General features: G+C 52.9%; 6 protein-coding genes across 6 annotated transcripts; 2 read left to right on the top strand and 4 right to left on the bottom strand.

Annotated features, from left to right (window-relative positions):
- Positions 1-394: 394 nt before the first annotated feature.
- SMAC4_03459 (uncharacterized protein) lies at positions 395-982 on the top strand (the record flags this gene model as incomplete). The annotated part of the gene is made up of 2 exons (XM_003353094.1): positions 395-849; positions 916-982. The coding sequence occupies 2 exons, from the start codon at positions 395-397 to the stop codon at positions 980-982; spliced, it is 522 nt and encodes a 173-aa protein (XP_003353142.1).
- A 191-nt stretch (positions 983-1,173) lies between these two features.
- Positions 1,174-3,952, bottom strand: SMAC4_03460 (uncharacterized protein; the record flags this gene model as incomplete). The annotated part of the gene is made up of 2 exons (XM_003353095.1): positions 1,174-3,036; positions 3,107-3,952. The coding sequence occupies 2 exons, from the start codon at positions 3,950-3,952 to the stop codon at positions 1,174-1,176; spliced, it is 2,709 nt and encodes a 902-aa protein (XP_003353143.1).
- Positions 3,953-5,166: 1,214 nt separating this feature from the next.
- On the bottom strand, positions 5,167-5,652 carry SMAC4_03461 (uncharacterized protein; the record flags this gene model as incomplete). Its single annotated transcript, XM_003353096.1, has 1 exon — positions 5,167-5,652. The coding sequence occupies one exon, from the start codon at positions 5,650-5,652 to the stop codon at positions 5,167-5,169; it is 486 nt and encodes a 161-aa protein (XP_003353144.1).
- Positions 5,653-7,434: 1,782 nt separating this feature from the next.
- Positions 7,435-9,222, bottom strand: SMAC4_03462 (uncharacterized protein). Its single transcript, XM_003353097.2, has 2 exons — positions 8,379-9,222; positions 7,435-8,306 (listed from the first exon to the last, which is right to left on the bottom strand). Exons 1-2 carry the CDS (start codon positions 8,728-8,730, stop codon positions 7,558-7,560), a joined length of 1,101 nt encoding a protein of 366 aa, XP_003353145.1. The 5' UTR covers positions 8,731-9,222; the 3' UTR covers positions 7,435-7,557.
- A 173-nt stretch (positions 9,223-9,395) lies between these two features.
- SMAC4_03463 (uncharacterized protein) lies at positions 9,396-12,735 on the bottom strand. The gene is made up of 2 exons (XM_003353098.3): positions 10,978-12,735; positions 9,396-10,914 (listed from the first exon to the last, which is right to left on the bottom strand). The coding sequence occupies exons 1-2, from the start codon at positions 12,376-12,378 to the stop codon at positions 9,973-9,975; spliced, it is 2,343 nt and encodes a 780-aa protein (XP_003353146.2). The 5' UTR covers positions 12,379-12,735; the 3' UTR covers positions 9,396-9,972.
- Positions 12,736-13,641: 906 nt separating this feature from the next.
- On the top strand, positions 13,642-14,688 carry SMAC4_03464 (uncharacterized protein; the record flags this gene model as incomplete). The annotated part of the gene is made up of 1 exon (XM_003353099.1): positions 13,642-14,688. One exon carries the CDS (start codon positions 13,642-13,644, stop codon positions 14,686-14,688), a length of 1,047 nt encoding a protein of 348 aa, XP_003353147.1.
- Positions 14,689-15,883: the final 1,195 nt, after the last annotated feature.

The raw sequence follows: 15,883 nt of genomic DNA, 5'->3' as shown, positions 1-15,883 counted from the left end.
CTGGTACCCGTTTGGAACTTGTGAGAGTGTATTAGTAATGCTGGACCATCACGAGAAATTATTGAAGGCGGAAGGATGGATAAGTAAAATACCTCCAGGAGAGACAGTCTATTGGAAAGGGGCAAAGGAACATAGATAACCATCGCCTGGTGCAATGAACTGTCGCAAGGGAGAAGAAGAAGAAGGCAAGGTGTTTGTGCTGAGCGGAGAGGAGAACTCTGATGCTTTAGCAAACTGACATGTACGTAACAAACACAACAAACCACGAAGAGTCATATTCAGCAACAATGCGAAAGAGGTATATCATGACTGAGTCGGGACATATCACCATGTAGGTACGCAGACGTACTCCATACCATTATCCTCTCCCACCATCAGCGACAAAAAGACGACAATGTGCGGAAACAACATCGAAACCTACCGCTGCGGCCACAGCATCTTCGCCGGCATGAACTTATGCACCAATTACTTCAAACTCACTCCTGACAAAACCCCACTCTGCGCGGGCATCAACGCAAGCAGCCACCAGATGAACATAGTCCGTCGGCATTGGAGTCTCTGTCTGGACTGTTGGGAAGAATCCAAAGCAGCCAACCACAGCGCCCTGCGTGCAGCAGGAACAAAAGATAACAGCAGCGCCCACGTAGAAGCCAAAAACGACTACAGCCATAACAACAACAACAACAACAACAACAACAACAACAACAACAACAACAGCGGCAACAAGAATCCAGAGAGAGAGTTGGACGAGTCATGGAGAAAAGAGCGAGTTGAGGATGATGATGCTCCTGAAAAGCTAGTTAAGGACGAGAGTGGAGTAAGATGGGAGAAGAAACGTACCCGTCAGAGGTTGGTGGGTATAGGTAAATCAGGCCTTTTCAGGGCCAGCCAACCGTACACGCACAGGCAATGAAGGGACATACATGATGGGGAGAATGCGGAAAGAGGAGGAGGAGGAGGAGCGGGGACCGGATTGGGATGAGGTATTGATTGGATGTACGTAAGGAATGGTGATAAAGAGGAATGGACACAAGAGGCAAGATACGTGAGGATGTAGGATAGGGCGGTGTAGCGATCAAAATATGAACTTAATGAACCATTTATCCGCGTTGACTTCCCTGATGGAGCTGGACAGGAGAGCAACTTACAGCTCAGAGTTGATACAAAATCTGCCTACTCAATCAAAAACCCACCACCTCCTTCACCTTCATCATCCATATCCATATAAAACTCCTCCGACACGTCACTAGGCGCATCCGCCATCTCCCTATCAAACTGCTCCTCCTCCGTCTCCTTGGCCTTCGCCTTTGCCTTCCCCTTATCCTTCTTTTTTCCTCCACCCTCCTCTTCATCCACCCTCTCTTCCCCATCATCTTCTCCCTCCTCCTCCGCTTCTTCTACATTACCAAACACCCTCTCCCTAATCCTCAGACCCCTCAACATAACCCTCCACATCCTCCAAACCTCCACCCGTCTTCTCTCCTCCCTCTCCTCCTCTTCCATATCCACCAACCCTTGAACCACGGCCCTCACCGCCTCCGCTGTGCCCTCGGGAACCACCACCCCCAATATCCTCGCCGTTCCCTTTCTCCCCTTCCACTCAAACCCCGTCAACGCCGGCGCATAGTCTACTCCAATTATATGCGCCGCCTGCGCCGCTCTTTCGTGTGGGATGTGCGCCCCGCCACGGGGAACCATGGAGGGGACGTAAACCTCTACATTCCCAAACTTGTTTCGCGGTATCTTCCCCTTGGCTGAAACGGGTGGGGGGACGTAAAGATCTGTTTGCTGCGGTGTGTACAGCGGTATACCGCCCGCTTTGGCTAGGGAATAATCTCCAAACAAGTCCCCAACTCCGTCTTCCCCATCTTCGTCTTCATCTTCATCTTCTGAGAAGGCACGGGAAGGGGAGGAGATCCTTTCCCCACCAAACTTGGAAGTTCTCTTCCTCTTAGGTGGGAGGACCTTCACCGGCTCTTCACCAGCTTTCACAAGCCGTCCAAGACGGAACCATTTCTCCCGTGACCGAGCCACGACTACGTCCTTGCGGCGGTAGATCCGCTCAACGGGCGCTTTCGACCCGGCCGAGACAGTCCCCGTCGACTGCGCCCCTGGCACAAGCACTTCGTTTCTCCGCAAGTGTCTCTCGAGCGCGTAAACGGGGTGATCCTTGAAATCTGCCACATTCCTCGGCATCGGCTCCGCGCCCTCCAGCACCGCGAGCTCTTGCAATTCAATCTGGTCCAGATCGGTCGGGAAATCGGGCGCAGTGTAGTTCCTCAGGAAAACGTGGCGAAGCCAGCGCTCGCCTGTGTTGCTCCCGGATGAGGGGACAAGGGGGGAAACAGGTCCGTCGATGCGCTGCCGCTTGGTCTTGGAGTTGTACGCTTTTGCGTAACGGCGGGTGACGTCCCGGGCAAAACCGTCGGCGTCAAAGGCGATGGCGTACACGAGAGCGTTTTCTTTGTCAGAGGCTGGCGGCTCGAGGGCGCGCGGGCGCCATTGAGAACAGGTTACGAGGGGGTCGACGGGGTGCCATTTTTGTTGGGCGACGTCGAGGACTTCGACCCAGTAGATGGGGTAGGCGGATTCGCCTTTTATTGTCTTTGGTTTGGAGGGGGCTTTGGAAGGGGAGGAGGCTGCTGGTGGGGGAGCGGTCATGGACGGGACATTGTAGGCTGTTGCGTTTGGGTGTCCGAGTCGACTTCGGGCTGACGAGAGAAATGATGGCTTTGTTGGATCTGGAGTGACGGTGGTGTTTTCGTATTTGGACATTGCGGCGGCATAACGATCGACCGCTGATGGGCCCTTTGAGGCATTCAGAGATTTCGTTTTTGATTGTTTGGGCATTGTAGGAGCCCCGGGGACACAGGCGAGCGGTTGGAGAGAGCACACGAGCCGGGCCTGAACGCCTATGGAACGAAGTAGTGCACAGAAGAGTTGGGCTCCAACATCACGAGAGCCGGAAAGCGATTTGGCGGCTTTAAGGAAGTCGTGTTTGGATCGCACGGTTTCGAGGTCATCTGGGAGTTCGTACTGCACGAGAAAGGCGTATTAGCCAGCGGCTCAACCACAGAAAAGAGAAAGTAAATAGGTAGTCATCTACATTTTTCAACTGCTCGTCGTTCTCCGCCCACAACGCTCTCCGTAATCCCCGCTCCGTAATCTGGAACTTGGTCTTAAACATGGTGCTCGTTTCCTGCAATCCCGCCTTGAGGGACTCTGTTCGACCATACTGGTTTAAACTCGCCCTGGGTATCAACGACTTTCGAATTTTTTCTGTCAAGAGCGGTCTCAGAGCTTCCTGGACCTTGGGGCTGTTACACCATTTATTCCTCCGTTCGACATGCGCAAGGAGACAAAGGAGATGGACCTTGTGTATCTCCCTCCGTATTTCTTTCTCGGATTTGCTCAATGCTTTTCGGCGTTCGATCGCTTTTCGACTGGGTGCCATTGCGGCTTTCTGGGCGCTCAAGTTCAGGTCCAGCTGAACTTCGCCTGCTATAGCCGAGGAAAATCCGCCTTGGGAGTCGAATGCGATGTCCTCCAGCTCCAGCTCTTCATCGTCTTCGTCGTCCGAGTCTCTAGTGATGGTCTGTACCGTGGGCTGTGGCAACTCCACATCTTCAAACTCGAGGTCTTGGTCGTCATCGTCATCGTCATCGTCACCAAAGTCCATCTTGGTAGGTTCTGGTACTATTGTTGGCTTCGTCTCGGCCTTTGGCGTAGGTCTCTCTCCAGGCCTTCTTCGTTTCAGTGGTCTCTCTGGCGTCGTAGCCTCCGGGGCATCTTCCGTAACAACCATGCGCCGCGCTTCGGAGACCATCTCTCGATACACATCGGGAACGGCGGTACGGGCTGACGCCGCTCTTCGCGACGCTGTGCTGGCGCGAGTAGTTCGGGGGGTGCTGGTGGTTGTCGCACCAGGCGCATTTCGTTTTCGACCTGCCATTAGTCAAAGTTGAAGCAAATGTTGAAGCAATTGATGCAGATGGAGTTGGTGTGACAAAGTCCAGCGATGACAAGACAGGCAAACAGGCGTGATGCTGATTGATTGTCGTTGTCTTTGTAAGCTTCTTTGCGCGGTTCCTTTCATGCCTGATGACGCAACGTGTGTTGGAGGAGACGCGAAAGCACGTGATGGGTTGATGACTAATCAAGAGCAATTAGCACCGTACATACATTTCAAAAAGGATGAAGCAAACAAGGTGTAAACACCACTTTTTTCTGGAATCGCCCACGTTATTGTTGTGCCCGCAGCTTCCTAGACTAAATAAAAACGTATGATCCAATGACTTGACCTGTTCCTCCCACTTTTCCCTCAACCTATCTTGTTCCGCCATTGTGTCCTTGGCTCCTTGCCAGGTATGTGTTCCCAAAACTTGATCTCTTCAGGCAACTAACAGTAACAGTTCTCCAGTGTATCCAAGTCAGTCCAGTCACCACGAACTGGAGACTCCGAACTTCTCTGAAGCAACTCGGCCGAGACTGACATGTCTGGAGCAGTCGGGACACTGACGAGAGTAGCCAAGGCCTCTTAGGCTGTACCTCTGATCATTGTCAGTAAAGACCGGGCAGAAGGACAGTATCGAGAGGGCTTACAGTAGGTACCTTTCAAAATTGCCGGGTCGTCTTTGGCCCGGTCGTCGAGGTAGCGAGTGGGTATCGTCTTGGATTGTGGCTGGGCGAGGTTCGTTTCGTCTCCCCCCCCCCCCCCCCCCCCCCCCCCCCCCCAATGACAAGACTGTCGAGCCCAATTTGCGGAAGGCCAAGGGCGAGCGAGGTTCGTTTCGTCTCCCCACGATGATAAGACTGTCGAGGTAGTGAGTGGGCATCATCTTGGATTGTGGCTGGGCGAGGTCGAGGGCGAGCGAGGTTCGTTTCGTCTCCCCCGAACTGTCGAGCCTATTTTGGGAAGGCCGATCGAGCGTTTCAAAGATCTGACACGCAAAAGGTTGTCAGTCAACGAGCTCAAGATACTTTATTGGTAAGGGAATCAGATAAGTCAACTCACAGCCTTCCGCGCTCCGCTCCGCAGGATACCGATCAGGTGGTACGTCGTCGTCGAGCATGGTGAAAACCAGCCATACCGCATATCAGTTCCGGGGCAATGAGTTTGGGGTCAGGGCTTTCAAAGAGAAAATCCCAGGGTTGTTGCGTGATTCTCTAACCCGCCTCCCCGGCCCAGAAACCAGGAGGCCATTTTCCGAACAAGGTCTCAGGGTAAAGTTGCTTATACTCCTTCACCCTCTCCATAGCCGTCTCCTTGGCGGCCGAAGCTTTGTCTACCGCTTCATTCCAAAACATCTCCAAATTCTCGAGGCTTTGAAGCATCCCCGCTTCGGTTGCCGGCTGGGATCTGATCCTGAGAAGAGCGGTCCGGAACCTGCGGTCGTCATTCATCATGCCTTCTTTGAAGAACATGATTTCTTTGAGAACCGAAATCTCGAATCGCTTCATATATGCCTCGGCTTCGTCGGGGGAGGCTCCTGTCGGCGTTGTCTTCTCCATCTGCGAGCTTGCGGAAAGCAGCAGCCTTACCCGGTTGTCGATTTCGAAGATCTTGTCGATGTATTCGAATAGATAGGGCGTCGGGTGGGTGATGCGTCCGCGTCCGACCCCGGACTCGTAGTCCTCAAGATATCTCTCCATTTTGATTTCTGTGTTGGCGAGGCAGGAGTAGTGTAGACTAGCAGAGTAAGGCCGGTCGGTGTACGGTCGTTGAGTAGGTAGGTGAGGTGTGGTTTGGCACCTTTAAGACCGGAACTGAGAAGTCTGCCAGCTGTGCTCTGCTCTGGCAGCTCCCAGAAGCCAGTCTCATCCAGGACAAATTGACGTGGACTGCATGCAGCCTGATCTGATCACCAAGACCACGACATCGCCTGAAAAGCACTAAGACAGTTTCCATTCGTCTCATTACTTTCCTTCTTCTCGTCCGTCCTCATGACCATTCCTCGGTCCCAAAAGCCGTTTACAGCTTGACAGACTGTCTCGATGACGGCAAAAGCTTGCTTCCAGCTCTCTTTTTAGGATCATAAGTCGACACCTTGCATTTGGTGGCGATATGGATGTTGGAAGCACCGAGGAGAGCTTGAACCTGGCAGCCCTGGAGGAAACAACTTGCACGACAGCAGTAAGGTTCGACATTGCAATGCCTTCCGGGAGTTTCTACGGCACTCTTGCATGAAAGCCCCGTTTCCGCTGCTATAACTGCGACATCGGGATGCGCACCTATTTTCTGGCATTCTGCATGCGAGCACGACACGGATCTTGGTGCCCAAGTTCTCAGATAGAACAGCACCGAGCGAATGCTCCTTCTTCCTCGGCCGAGTGAGATAGTTGCCAAGGTTATTAAAGGAAGGAACTACTTGACCTCCTTCACTTCTTGATGCGCTCGGAACTGAATTGAGAGAGCACAATCGAGTCCGGACATTTCCCGACAAAAACCTGGTAAGTACCTACCATAGTTGCTGACGAGGACAGCTGCACTTTCAGGCATTTACTTACTTGTTCTCTGTGCAGTAGGTACAAGTGCTTTCCAGGCATATTGCCTCGGAGTCCCGTCTCGATGCAGCCTTCAAACTTGCATCGACTTTAGAAGATCTTGTATTGCAGGCTTGCAGCCCGCCACACAAGTCCGGGAGATCAAAGAAGGAAAAAAAGACACATACCTACCTAAAGTACTTCTACTTGACATGACAGACAGACAGACTCACATTCCGCCTACTCACTATGGTACAGGTGCATATGTAGAATAGAGTGGCTTGCTTCGTTCCCTTCGACAGGGGATCTTTCTCTTTCTCTTTTACGTACACGCGGATGACTACCTATACCTATACCTATACCTATATCTACCTACCGCACCTTGGCTCAGTGCCTTGCAGTGCCTTGCAGTGCCTTGCAGTGCCTCAGATGCAATAAAGACAGACAGAGAACAAGCTGAGTCATTGAAGTCGAGATCTTCGAACTTTGCATCGCATCGGTTCGAGGAGATCTTTCTCTTCGGGTACCGAGTAAAAACCATGCCAGCCAGCGTAAGTACCTACCTACCTCGCCTACCTACCTCGGTTCCATGCATCGACGCAAGTAGAAGAAAGGGAAAGAGACAAGTCCAGTCAGGTCCATGCTTCAAACTTGCATTACCCAACTTGAGAGAACCCTTCTCTGTACCGAGCATGATCATACTTTCTTGGCTACCTTATTGAGGGGAGCATGAAAGGCAGAGAGAGAGACAAGTCAAGTCGATCTTCGAACTTGCATCGACTTGAGGAGATCTTGCAGAGGTTTGACGTGCCTTTTAGAGAGCCAGCTGGTTTGCCTTGACTTTCATTGTCTCCCAGTAGGGACAAATCTCGACCGTTTGAACGGGCAGCTACATAGCACAATTGGGACTTTCAAGACACACGCTCGTTGTCAATAATAACGAAGAGAATTGCCATAAATGTACTCATCATAACTCATCAGTCATATTCTCAAAGCGCTTATTAGCGGTCTAAATAAGTGCAAAACAACGGGTATCTCCCCCACAACTCCCATCCACATCCACATCCACGAAACTTAAGCACCATACTCAACCTTTCCGAAAACCTTATCAAAGCCAGTCAAGGTTAACCGATAATGCACCTTATTACCCTCCTTAACCCTCTCCACCGCCTCCTTGCACCCCTCCTCACCCAGCTGGAGCGTCTCAACCTTGGGGAAGATCTTCTTATCCGCCGCCAGCTGCAACATGGCCTTCATCTCCTGGTTGTTTCCCAAGTGGCTGGCCGACAGCTTGGATCCGTTCGCCAGGAAGGCAAACGGCTCCAGGGGCGCGAGTGGCTCCTCGGGGATGCCGACCATGTGGAACTCGCCGTTGACCTTGAGGAGAGAAAGATACGTCTTCATGTCGAACTTGTGCGTGGCGTTGGCGCAGTTCAGGATGAAGTCGAACTTGAACTTGTACGGCTCCGCCCACTTCTCGTCGTCGCCCGTGATGATGACGTGCTGCGCGCCCAGCTCTTTGGCGTCCTGCGTCTTGTACTCCGAGTGAGTCAGCGCGTAGGTGTCGGCTCCCAAGGCGCGCGCCCACTGGATGGCCAGGTGGCCGAGGCCGCCGATGCCGATGATGCCGACCGTCTTGCCGGGGCCGACCTTGGCGCGGACTAGTGGGGAGTAAGTGGTGATGCCCGCGCAGAGAAGGGGGGCGGCGAGATGGGACGGGATGGCGTCGGGGATCTTGAAGGTGAAGTATTGGTGGGCGCGGATGTGAGAGGCCCAGCCGCCGGTGGCGTCGGAGCCATCTGGGTACTTGGCGTTGTAGGTGTCTTTATATATTGTTAGTGAGATGTTTTTGACATAAAAAGGTGAGGATAAAAGGGAGGGGGATTAACACATACCAACCAAGTGAGGACAGTAGTTCTCGTTGGCGCTCTTGCAGACATCGCACTTCAGGCAGGCCCACACCTGGGCACCAACACCGACGCGATCGCCCACTTTGATCTCCGACACGTTCTTTCCGACCTTGACGGCCTTGCCGACAACCTCATGCCCGACGCAGAGAGGACCCTCGAACTCGCCCCAGCCGCCGGTGACGGTGTGCACGTCCGACCCGCAGACGCCGCAGCACTCGATCTGGACGTCGACATCGTCATCGCCAAAGGGCTTGGGCTTGAGCTCGTGGCGGTGGAACTGGTTCCAGGTCTTGGGCGAGTCAACGACGAAGCCCTCGAAAGTCTCTGGGTAGCCCATTTTGGATAGGTATGTGATGTGACGTAGTTGGTGGTTGTGATAAGGATGTTTCCGTGTAAGTGATGGTGGAGCTTAGCTCAGTTTGTTGTTAAGGTCTGGTAGTGCCCTGGATACAATGCGGGTTCGTCAGATCCTTTGTCGTTTTGAGATGATGATTCTGTTGATGAAAAGCCGTAGAGGTTCTCACCAGCGAAACTGAAGATCGGGAAGGCATTTATATCTGCACTTGGACTGCGAAGGCTCTGCATCTTGTCCTGCTTATCGAGCTGTTGCTAACAGCAACAAGTTGGAGAGTTGGCTGTTAGTGCGTGGAGATGACGTCTTTGACTTGACGGCGATCAGTCTTGGGGAAGCGGCGACTTCCTAACAAAGCAAACAAGGCCGCAAGTGTATTTGTAAGAATTCAAAACGCTGGAACTTCTCTATCGGGAAGGTCTTTCGCGAGGGGACGCCTATCCCTCGTGCTAAGGCGGTTTGACGGCATCGATCGCGATGGTGGTGTTTGTTTAGAAAAGGGGGTTGTTTGTGTCACCTTCAGGGGGGTCTTATCGTCAAGGCTTGGCAGATACACAACCCTAACCCATATCTTACGTGATGTTGCACAACTTATCTACCATCAATGACAGTCAATTTAGCATATGATATTCACACTTGAACTAATATAATTGTGCTTTAGTCTTAATCATTTCATAAAGAAGCTTCTCAACTAAACATGTAAACTGGAACTGATGCGCTATCAAATTCCTACTCAGCCACCAGGGCTTCACACCAGAACCAGGTCCTTACAACGGACCTTAGTAGGCTAAACTGCCTTCAAACAATATCTTTTGCCGAATTTCCATGCGAGGCAAAATGGCGAAGCTTCCTTTCAAGCATCATTCGTACGTATACTTATCCGAAACCGTTCCATTTTCTGGTGATTCTTGTTCCGGCACTCCTCTCTTTTTCAGCCCTACCTTGTAAAGGACCAAAGCTGGGGGGGTTTTTTTTTTTTTTTTTTTTTTCAAGTCAGTCCATCGGATGCAGGTCCTATGTTGGCTGCTTCACAGCTGTGACCATGTACGCTATTCGGCGCTGATTTTGCCAGGCTTTCTCATGTATTCATGCCTGTATCTTCTGTTCCATGCCTATCTCTGCATGCGGCCGCAACGGTTTCGTTTGTTGCGCCGCTTTCATCCATATTCCGTAAACCCTGTTCTTTCAAGCTTACGGACTTTGGCGCCGGCAAGATCGCAGAGACTCCTATTCGATGCTGAGCCGTGTAATCCCATCATTCGTGTCCACCATCCCTTGAAGCCCAACCCTCTTGCCTGTGCTGAAGCTGGGTCTTCCGTGGACTGGCGTAGTAGCTCCTCCCACCACGGTATTACCATTATGGTGATTTTCTTGTTGTTGTCTTACCCCGTCCCCATTCACACTACCCGGTCGTGATGAACTTGGGCCCCAGGGTGCGTGGTCCCTCTGCATCGGACTCTGCATGATCGGCGAGCCCATGCCGGGGCTCACGGCTCGTCGTTTGAAACTCATAGGGTCGAGGTCGTCGTCGCGGCGTCGCTTGTTGTTAATTCGGCGCGTAATTTCGGCTGCTGTCGGAACACCGTTCGTGGCGCCTGGAAAGCTTGTGCTGGCTAGTGTGGTAGAAGAGGATGAGGATGTTGTTGGTGGATTTCCGGGTGGCGGTAGGGCGAAAGGCGTAGGGCCTTGCTTCGGTTGGCTCTCGGATTTCGAAGACGGCGAGTCGATGCTCATGTCATCGATGCTCATGGCTGATGATGAGCCCCTCGGTAGTCCAAAGTTTGGCGGTGTTCGCATCCCGTTGCTGCTTGCCCCACTCTCCGAAAACGTGTCCCAAAACATTTTGCCCTTGGAATTCTTCAGGACCTGCTGTTTGAAGCTACTACTGCCAGGTATGCCGCCTGGAATAGCGCCAGGCGTTGTGTTGCCGTTGCCACTGCTGCTTCCATTCGAGTCCATCATCATCATCGCGTCGACGTCGTCCATGCTGTCTTGGGCCGCAGTCAGGTTGGGACTGGTTAAGGCGGAGGTTGGTAACCTAGGTTCCAGATCCATGTCGCTCTCTCGTACTTGTCGGACGACTTCGGCTTCACGCTTGACTTCGGCCTCGATAGGTGCGCTCTCCTCGAGAAGGGCAGCGCGGATGCGGGCGAAACCCTTGGTCTTGGGCTAGGTCCCACGGTTAGTCCGTGTCAATAGCGAGCAAATAGTAGGAACGACAGTACGACATACCAGCAAGTTTCCCCTATGACGGGTCACAGTCCGCCGGATGACTCCTGGTCGGGACGGGCTGTCGACCGCTTCAAGCTGCCTGCTAGGATCATCACTCTCACTACCGGAGATATGCAACTGGTTGGCGGCCCAACTGATGCTCTCCCTCCTGGGCTGCGGGCCGTCCAAGCCTTGTGGCGGAGACATGGACGTGGTTGCGCCCATGGGAGTTGTTGGATGGAAGCCCAAGCCCAGCGGCGTCTTGTGTTTCCTGCTCTTTGGTTGTTTCCTGCGCTGACGTTGCTGGAAGCTCAGTAGGCTGTTAACTGCTGGCGAGCTACCGCCGGGCATCCATGGGTGTTGGCCGCCCATGGCCATCTTGTTTGCTGACGGCGTGGTGACAATGGATTCCTCCATGTCCTCGTCCATGATGTCATCGTCATCCGAACTGGACGAGGTATCGGTGAATAGGGCATGGGACGTGTGGGCGTTACTGCCTAGGGAGCTTGACACATGCATGCGCTCGTGAGCGCGATTGCCCATGACGGACCACAGCGAGTTTGACGTTTGCTCCATGGTGGTGCCATGTTCGCCGGGCCATCGCCCAGGGCCGGCGGGAATGTTCATGGCCCTGGACCCAATGGTAGGAGAGGAGCTGGGCGAGGCCTGGTCGACAACGGTGGAATGGTGAAGTGTAGTGGCTGCGCGGCTGAAGTCCAGACCGCGTGACCGACGAGGCAGGATGTTTGGAGAGGGCGAGGCGTAGATGTGCGAATGGTCAAGCTTTGGTGAGAGCGGGGCAGGGGCAGCGGGTTTGACGTGGGCGGAAGAGGTGGAGGTCGAGGCGGGCGCTCCCGCAGGGGTGGATGATGGTTGTTGTTGTTGGGACTGCAGCTGGGAGTGGGAGTGGGAATGGGATTGTGAATGTGCTGCCGATGGCGAAGTGGCATTGAGGTTCAGGTGGTTGACATGCACCTGCGGGTGTTGTTGGAGATGTGAAAGATGGAGTGCATCGCCTTCACCAAGCTGGGGTAGTTGCAGCGTTAGGCCTCTGATTGGGAACCCCGCGCGGACGGGAGTTGATGGTTGCGCAGAGAAAGCGTTGCCGTCTGCCACTCGTTCTTTGTTGTCCCGGATGGCAATATCATCCTGGGACTGCCGTCGTGGATCGCTGAAGATGTGCGGTGCTGGCGAGAGCTTTGGTGTTTCTTTTGCGCCGCCGTCCGAAAGGGATCTTGTTTTGGTCAAGAATCCCGATCCAGATCCAAAGCCCCCGCTTTTGTTGTTGATGCCTGTGTTGGTCGCACCAGTAGTGGTAGTGGTAGTGTCTGCTGCCTGCTCTTTGCTGTCATCGTCAATGACCGCCACATCATCATCATCCATCAACCTGTCCACGCCCGCCATTATTGATTTCTCTTCCATTGAGTGTGTGAGGTGTCGCGTGATTGCGGCGAAACTGGCTCGGTCGTTATGATGGGCGCGTAAAGAGGTGTAAGCCCGGCTGGGTACGCGGCGCGTTTCGTGTCTCGTCTTTCTCGTGCCCTGGTTGGGTATGCGCTCGATGATGCAGGTTGGATGTTCGTTCGATACCGTCGGGTTTTGGATAACTGAGAATGGGCGTATTTGATCGTTAGGAAGCGCAGGACGCCATCGGGAAGAGAAGCCCTCGCAAGGTCTTGGTTGGAACTTGGAACTGAAGAAAAGTGAAGAGCGAGCAATGTCGTCGAGGGGTGTCGATGAGGTAGATGTCGTCTGGGGGACGTCCAAGTGCGGCTAACTCGACCCGTGTAATTGCGGATAGAGCTGGGGCTCCGGGCGCTAATACCACCCACTAGAAGTAGCCCTGGTCAGCGCGTTCTGTGCCCTACGGAAGCCGCCTCCGGGGGGCCCTTGCCGGGTACGTTGATCTTGGCCTAGCGCCGAGTACGTACCTTTGTTAAGGCGGTAATTTCCGTTGCATTAGAGGTACCTACACCCGCGATGGAGGTTCCTTTGTTCCACTTTGCATCGCAGACCATCACTGCAGCTTTTGCTTCAAAGCCAGATCTTGGAAGAAATTTAATCTTGGAACACTGGAGAACACCCAGACCTACTGTGTCCACCAAATCCCGGGATCACAAACAAGCTTGCCGTCGGGAGATCGCCGTCCGTTTTGCGTCATTTCAAACGAAGGAGACAAGCGAGGAAACATGCAAGCTGAGAATGGAACCCCTCAGCATCAGACTGTGCGAACCAAACACGCCTAACATTGTTCGAGAACTCGGCCGTTGTACCTTGGCTTCGGAGTTGCACATGAACCCTGGGAGCGTGGGGGTACATAACATTCAACACAACCCGAGATCAATGTTACACCTCCTTGGCTTTTGACATTTGTCCGTTGGGAATATATGTCCGACCAGGCAAGACTTACAGGTATCAAACAATTGGAATACAATTTGATTGCAAAGAGATTAAAATAAGGTAACAAGATTTTCTAACCTCTTCGGTCTATACAGAATCGGATGTGACGGACGTGATAAATACCGATATGCGCAAGTAACGGTAAGATACGCACCTCAAAATCTCATCATCATGGTAAGATACCTCAACATCCAACATCACAACACCAGGCAACCTCTCAACATCCAAACAAACAACACGTCTTTAATCGAAAGAGCGCAAAAAAGCCCAGAAACGTCGTCCATAATGGCACCAAAAGAAACAAAACACAAACCCGCCAAGAAATCCCACCCAACAGGCGGAAAACCAAAAGTCACAAAACCCCAGAAACCACCACAACGAAAACCACCCACCTCGCAGTTGCAAACACCAAAACCACCACTACCCCTCCCAACAACCGCCCTTTCCTCCTCCGGATTGCCTTCAAACTGGCCCCCCTCCCTCCCCTACCTCACCGCCCCCCTCTTCTCCCCCCTCCTCACCCCCTCGCACTACACAGCCCTTCGCACCCGCCCACCACCCGACTCCATCGAGCCTCTCGAGGAGCTACCAGGCGATTACGTTCCCGGACCATGCAGCAACAAGGCCATCATCTTGCCTATCACGGATAAGAGACATCCGGCGTATGGACAGGCGGGACTATTTGCGGCGAGGGACCTGAAACCGGGGGAGTTTGTGGTGAGGTATTTGGGGGAGATACACCCGGGGGGAGAGGAGTGGGGTGGGGGGTTGGTTTTTCCTGAGGAGCCTAAGGAGGAGGAGGGTAAGGGAGAGGGCAATGCGGAGGATGGCAAAATGTATGGGGCAAAGCAGATGGCGGAGAAACAAGACGGCGATCAAGGTCAACGAGACCAGAAGAAGAAGGAAGCACCAAAGGTGGAAGAACAGGAGGTGAAATACAACTACAAACAATCCGACTACGACCTCTGGCTCTCCCACGTCGGCTCTCCTTCAGAAGACCTCGCCGTCGACGCCGCTCGCGCCGGGAACGAAGCCCGGTTCGTCAATGACTACCGCGGGATCCCCAACCCGGCGTTTCCACCGGGTTACAAACCGCAGAACAAAAAGGAGGAACTCCTTTTAAAGCGGCCAAATGCGGAGTTCAAAGTCGTTTGGGATCCACTGAGGCAGGAAAAGACTATGGCGGTTTATGTCCTGCCCGCTGGGAAGAAGGCTACTGGTAAAGCGAGAGAGGTCGGGATTGAAAGGGGAGCAGAGGTGGTGGTTAGTTATGGGAAGGGGTTTTGGGAGAAGAGGAGGCAGGAGGAGATGAACGAGGAGATCGGTACCTAAGGAAGAAGTGAAGGGTGGGAATGAATGACGTTTAGAAATTTGGCGGTATGTGGAAGTGGAAGCCCAAGTCGTGATTAACAGAGAAGTTCGGGGAGCCTTGGGAGTATTACACATAAACTGAAGGGTCATGAATGTCAAAGGTTGAGGAGGTGGTGATGTTGCTGTTAAGACACATAAAACCCTAACCCTCCCCTCGACAGTGAGAAAGGGGGTTCAGTCCCGTCCGTCCCCGGCTGTCATTCTTGGGGATGTCTGATCTGCTCAGGAGCAGGGTCCCAAGTGATCTACAATTGTGTAACGCAATCTACCGGTAGGTTCGGTACGTGTACAGATCTGTTTCTGATCTTAAGGCTGGTTTCGCTTCCAGACAGCTTTTGTGCTAAGGATTTTGGGTTTTTTTTTCTTCTCTTTGCGTCTTGGTCAGCTTAAAGGGACAGTAGACGACGTCTAGAAAGGGTTGCCAGGCTCTGGGTTGACGAGACTGCCAATTAGCAGAATATGTGTATGCTCGTATGACCCTGAAACTTGATCACATTCAAGTTGTCGAGCTCGTACAACCTTAGACTTGAAGCTCTCACCATCTTCTGTTTTTGCAAGAACAGTTGTCGAGAAGTCGAACCCCTTTTGAAGTTTATATGACGCTAATGTCCAGTCCTATTTCCGGTCCCGATTGGCCCACGCTGCTGGGGCTATTTGATGCCATGATGGAGCCAGTGGAGTAAGAGTATCCAACTGTGAGTTGTTCCTGCGTTGAGGCTCACCGCCAGCTGGACAACAGCTGTTTCTTTGACTGAGGTATTTGAAAGTTGGGAATACGTAAAATGTTGGGTAAGACGTTGAGCAGTGGTACGTAACATGGCCCAGAGCTACGAATAATTGTCGTTTTGTCCACGAGGGCTTCAATTTCCCCGCCATCGCCTCGAATGTGGGGAGCTAACAGTCGGAGACTTGGGGTACAAGCCCATCCAAGAAAGAGACCCGGTGAGCACCATCTCATGTCTCTAGCCGTGTGATTGCAAGATGGATGGGTCGCAATTGGGCTATCGCGGGTTGAGATCAAGAGCGCCGATGTACTTGGCTTCGACGGGTTTAGGTCAGCAGGTCTAAGTAGATGGTTTGACTGACTCGGCTGTAACTAGAGGTACATCGTCTGGACAGCACAACGGTGGGCGATATGACCCGGGAAATCGGAGAG

Source organism: Sordaria macrospora, chromosome 7 (assembly GCF_033870435.1).
Source record: "Sordaria macrospora chromosome 7, complete sequence".
Classification (NCBI taxonomy): domain Eukaryota; kingdom Fungi; phylum Ascomycota; class Sordariomycetes; order Sordariales; family Sordariaceae; genus Sordaria; species Sordaria macrospora.
The sequence above is the reverse complement of the archived record's forward strand: the minus strand, read 5'-3'. Positions and strand labels throughout refer to the sequence as shown.

Bases quoted from the DNA above. Each gene is read 5' to 3' on its own strand.
- SMAC4_03462 (XM_003353097.2), bottom strand. From the start codon at position 8,730: ATGGGCTACCCAGAGACTTTCGAGGGCTTCGTCGTTGACTCGCCCAAG. The intron at 8,307-8,378 runs GTATGTGTTAAT...CAATATATAAAG, and splicing joins CTACTGTCCTCACTTGGTTG to ACACCTACAACGCCAAGTAC.
- SMAC4_03463 (XM_003353098.3), bottom strand. From the start codon at position 12,378: ATGGAAGAGAAATCAATAATGGCGGGCGTGGACAGGTTGATGGATGAT. The intron at 10,915-10,977 runs GTATGTCGTACT...CGTGGGACCTAG, and splicing joins GTCATAGGGGAAACTTGCTG to CCCAAGACCAAGGGTTTCGC.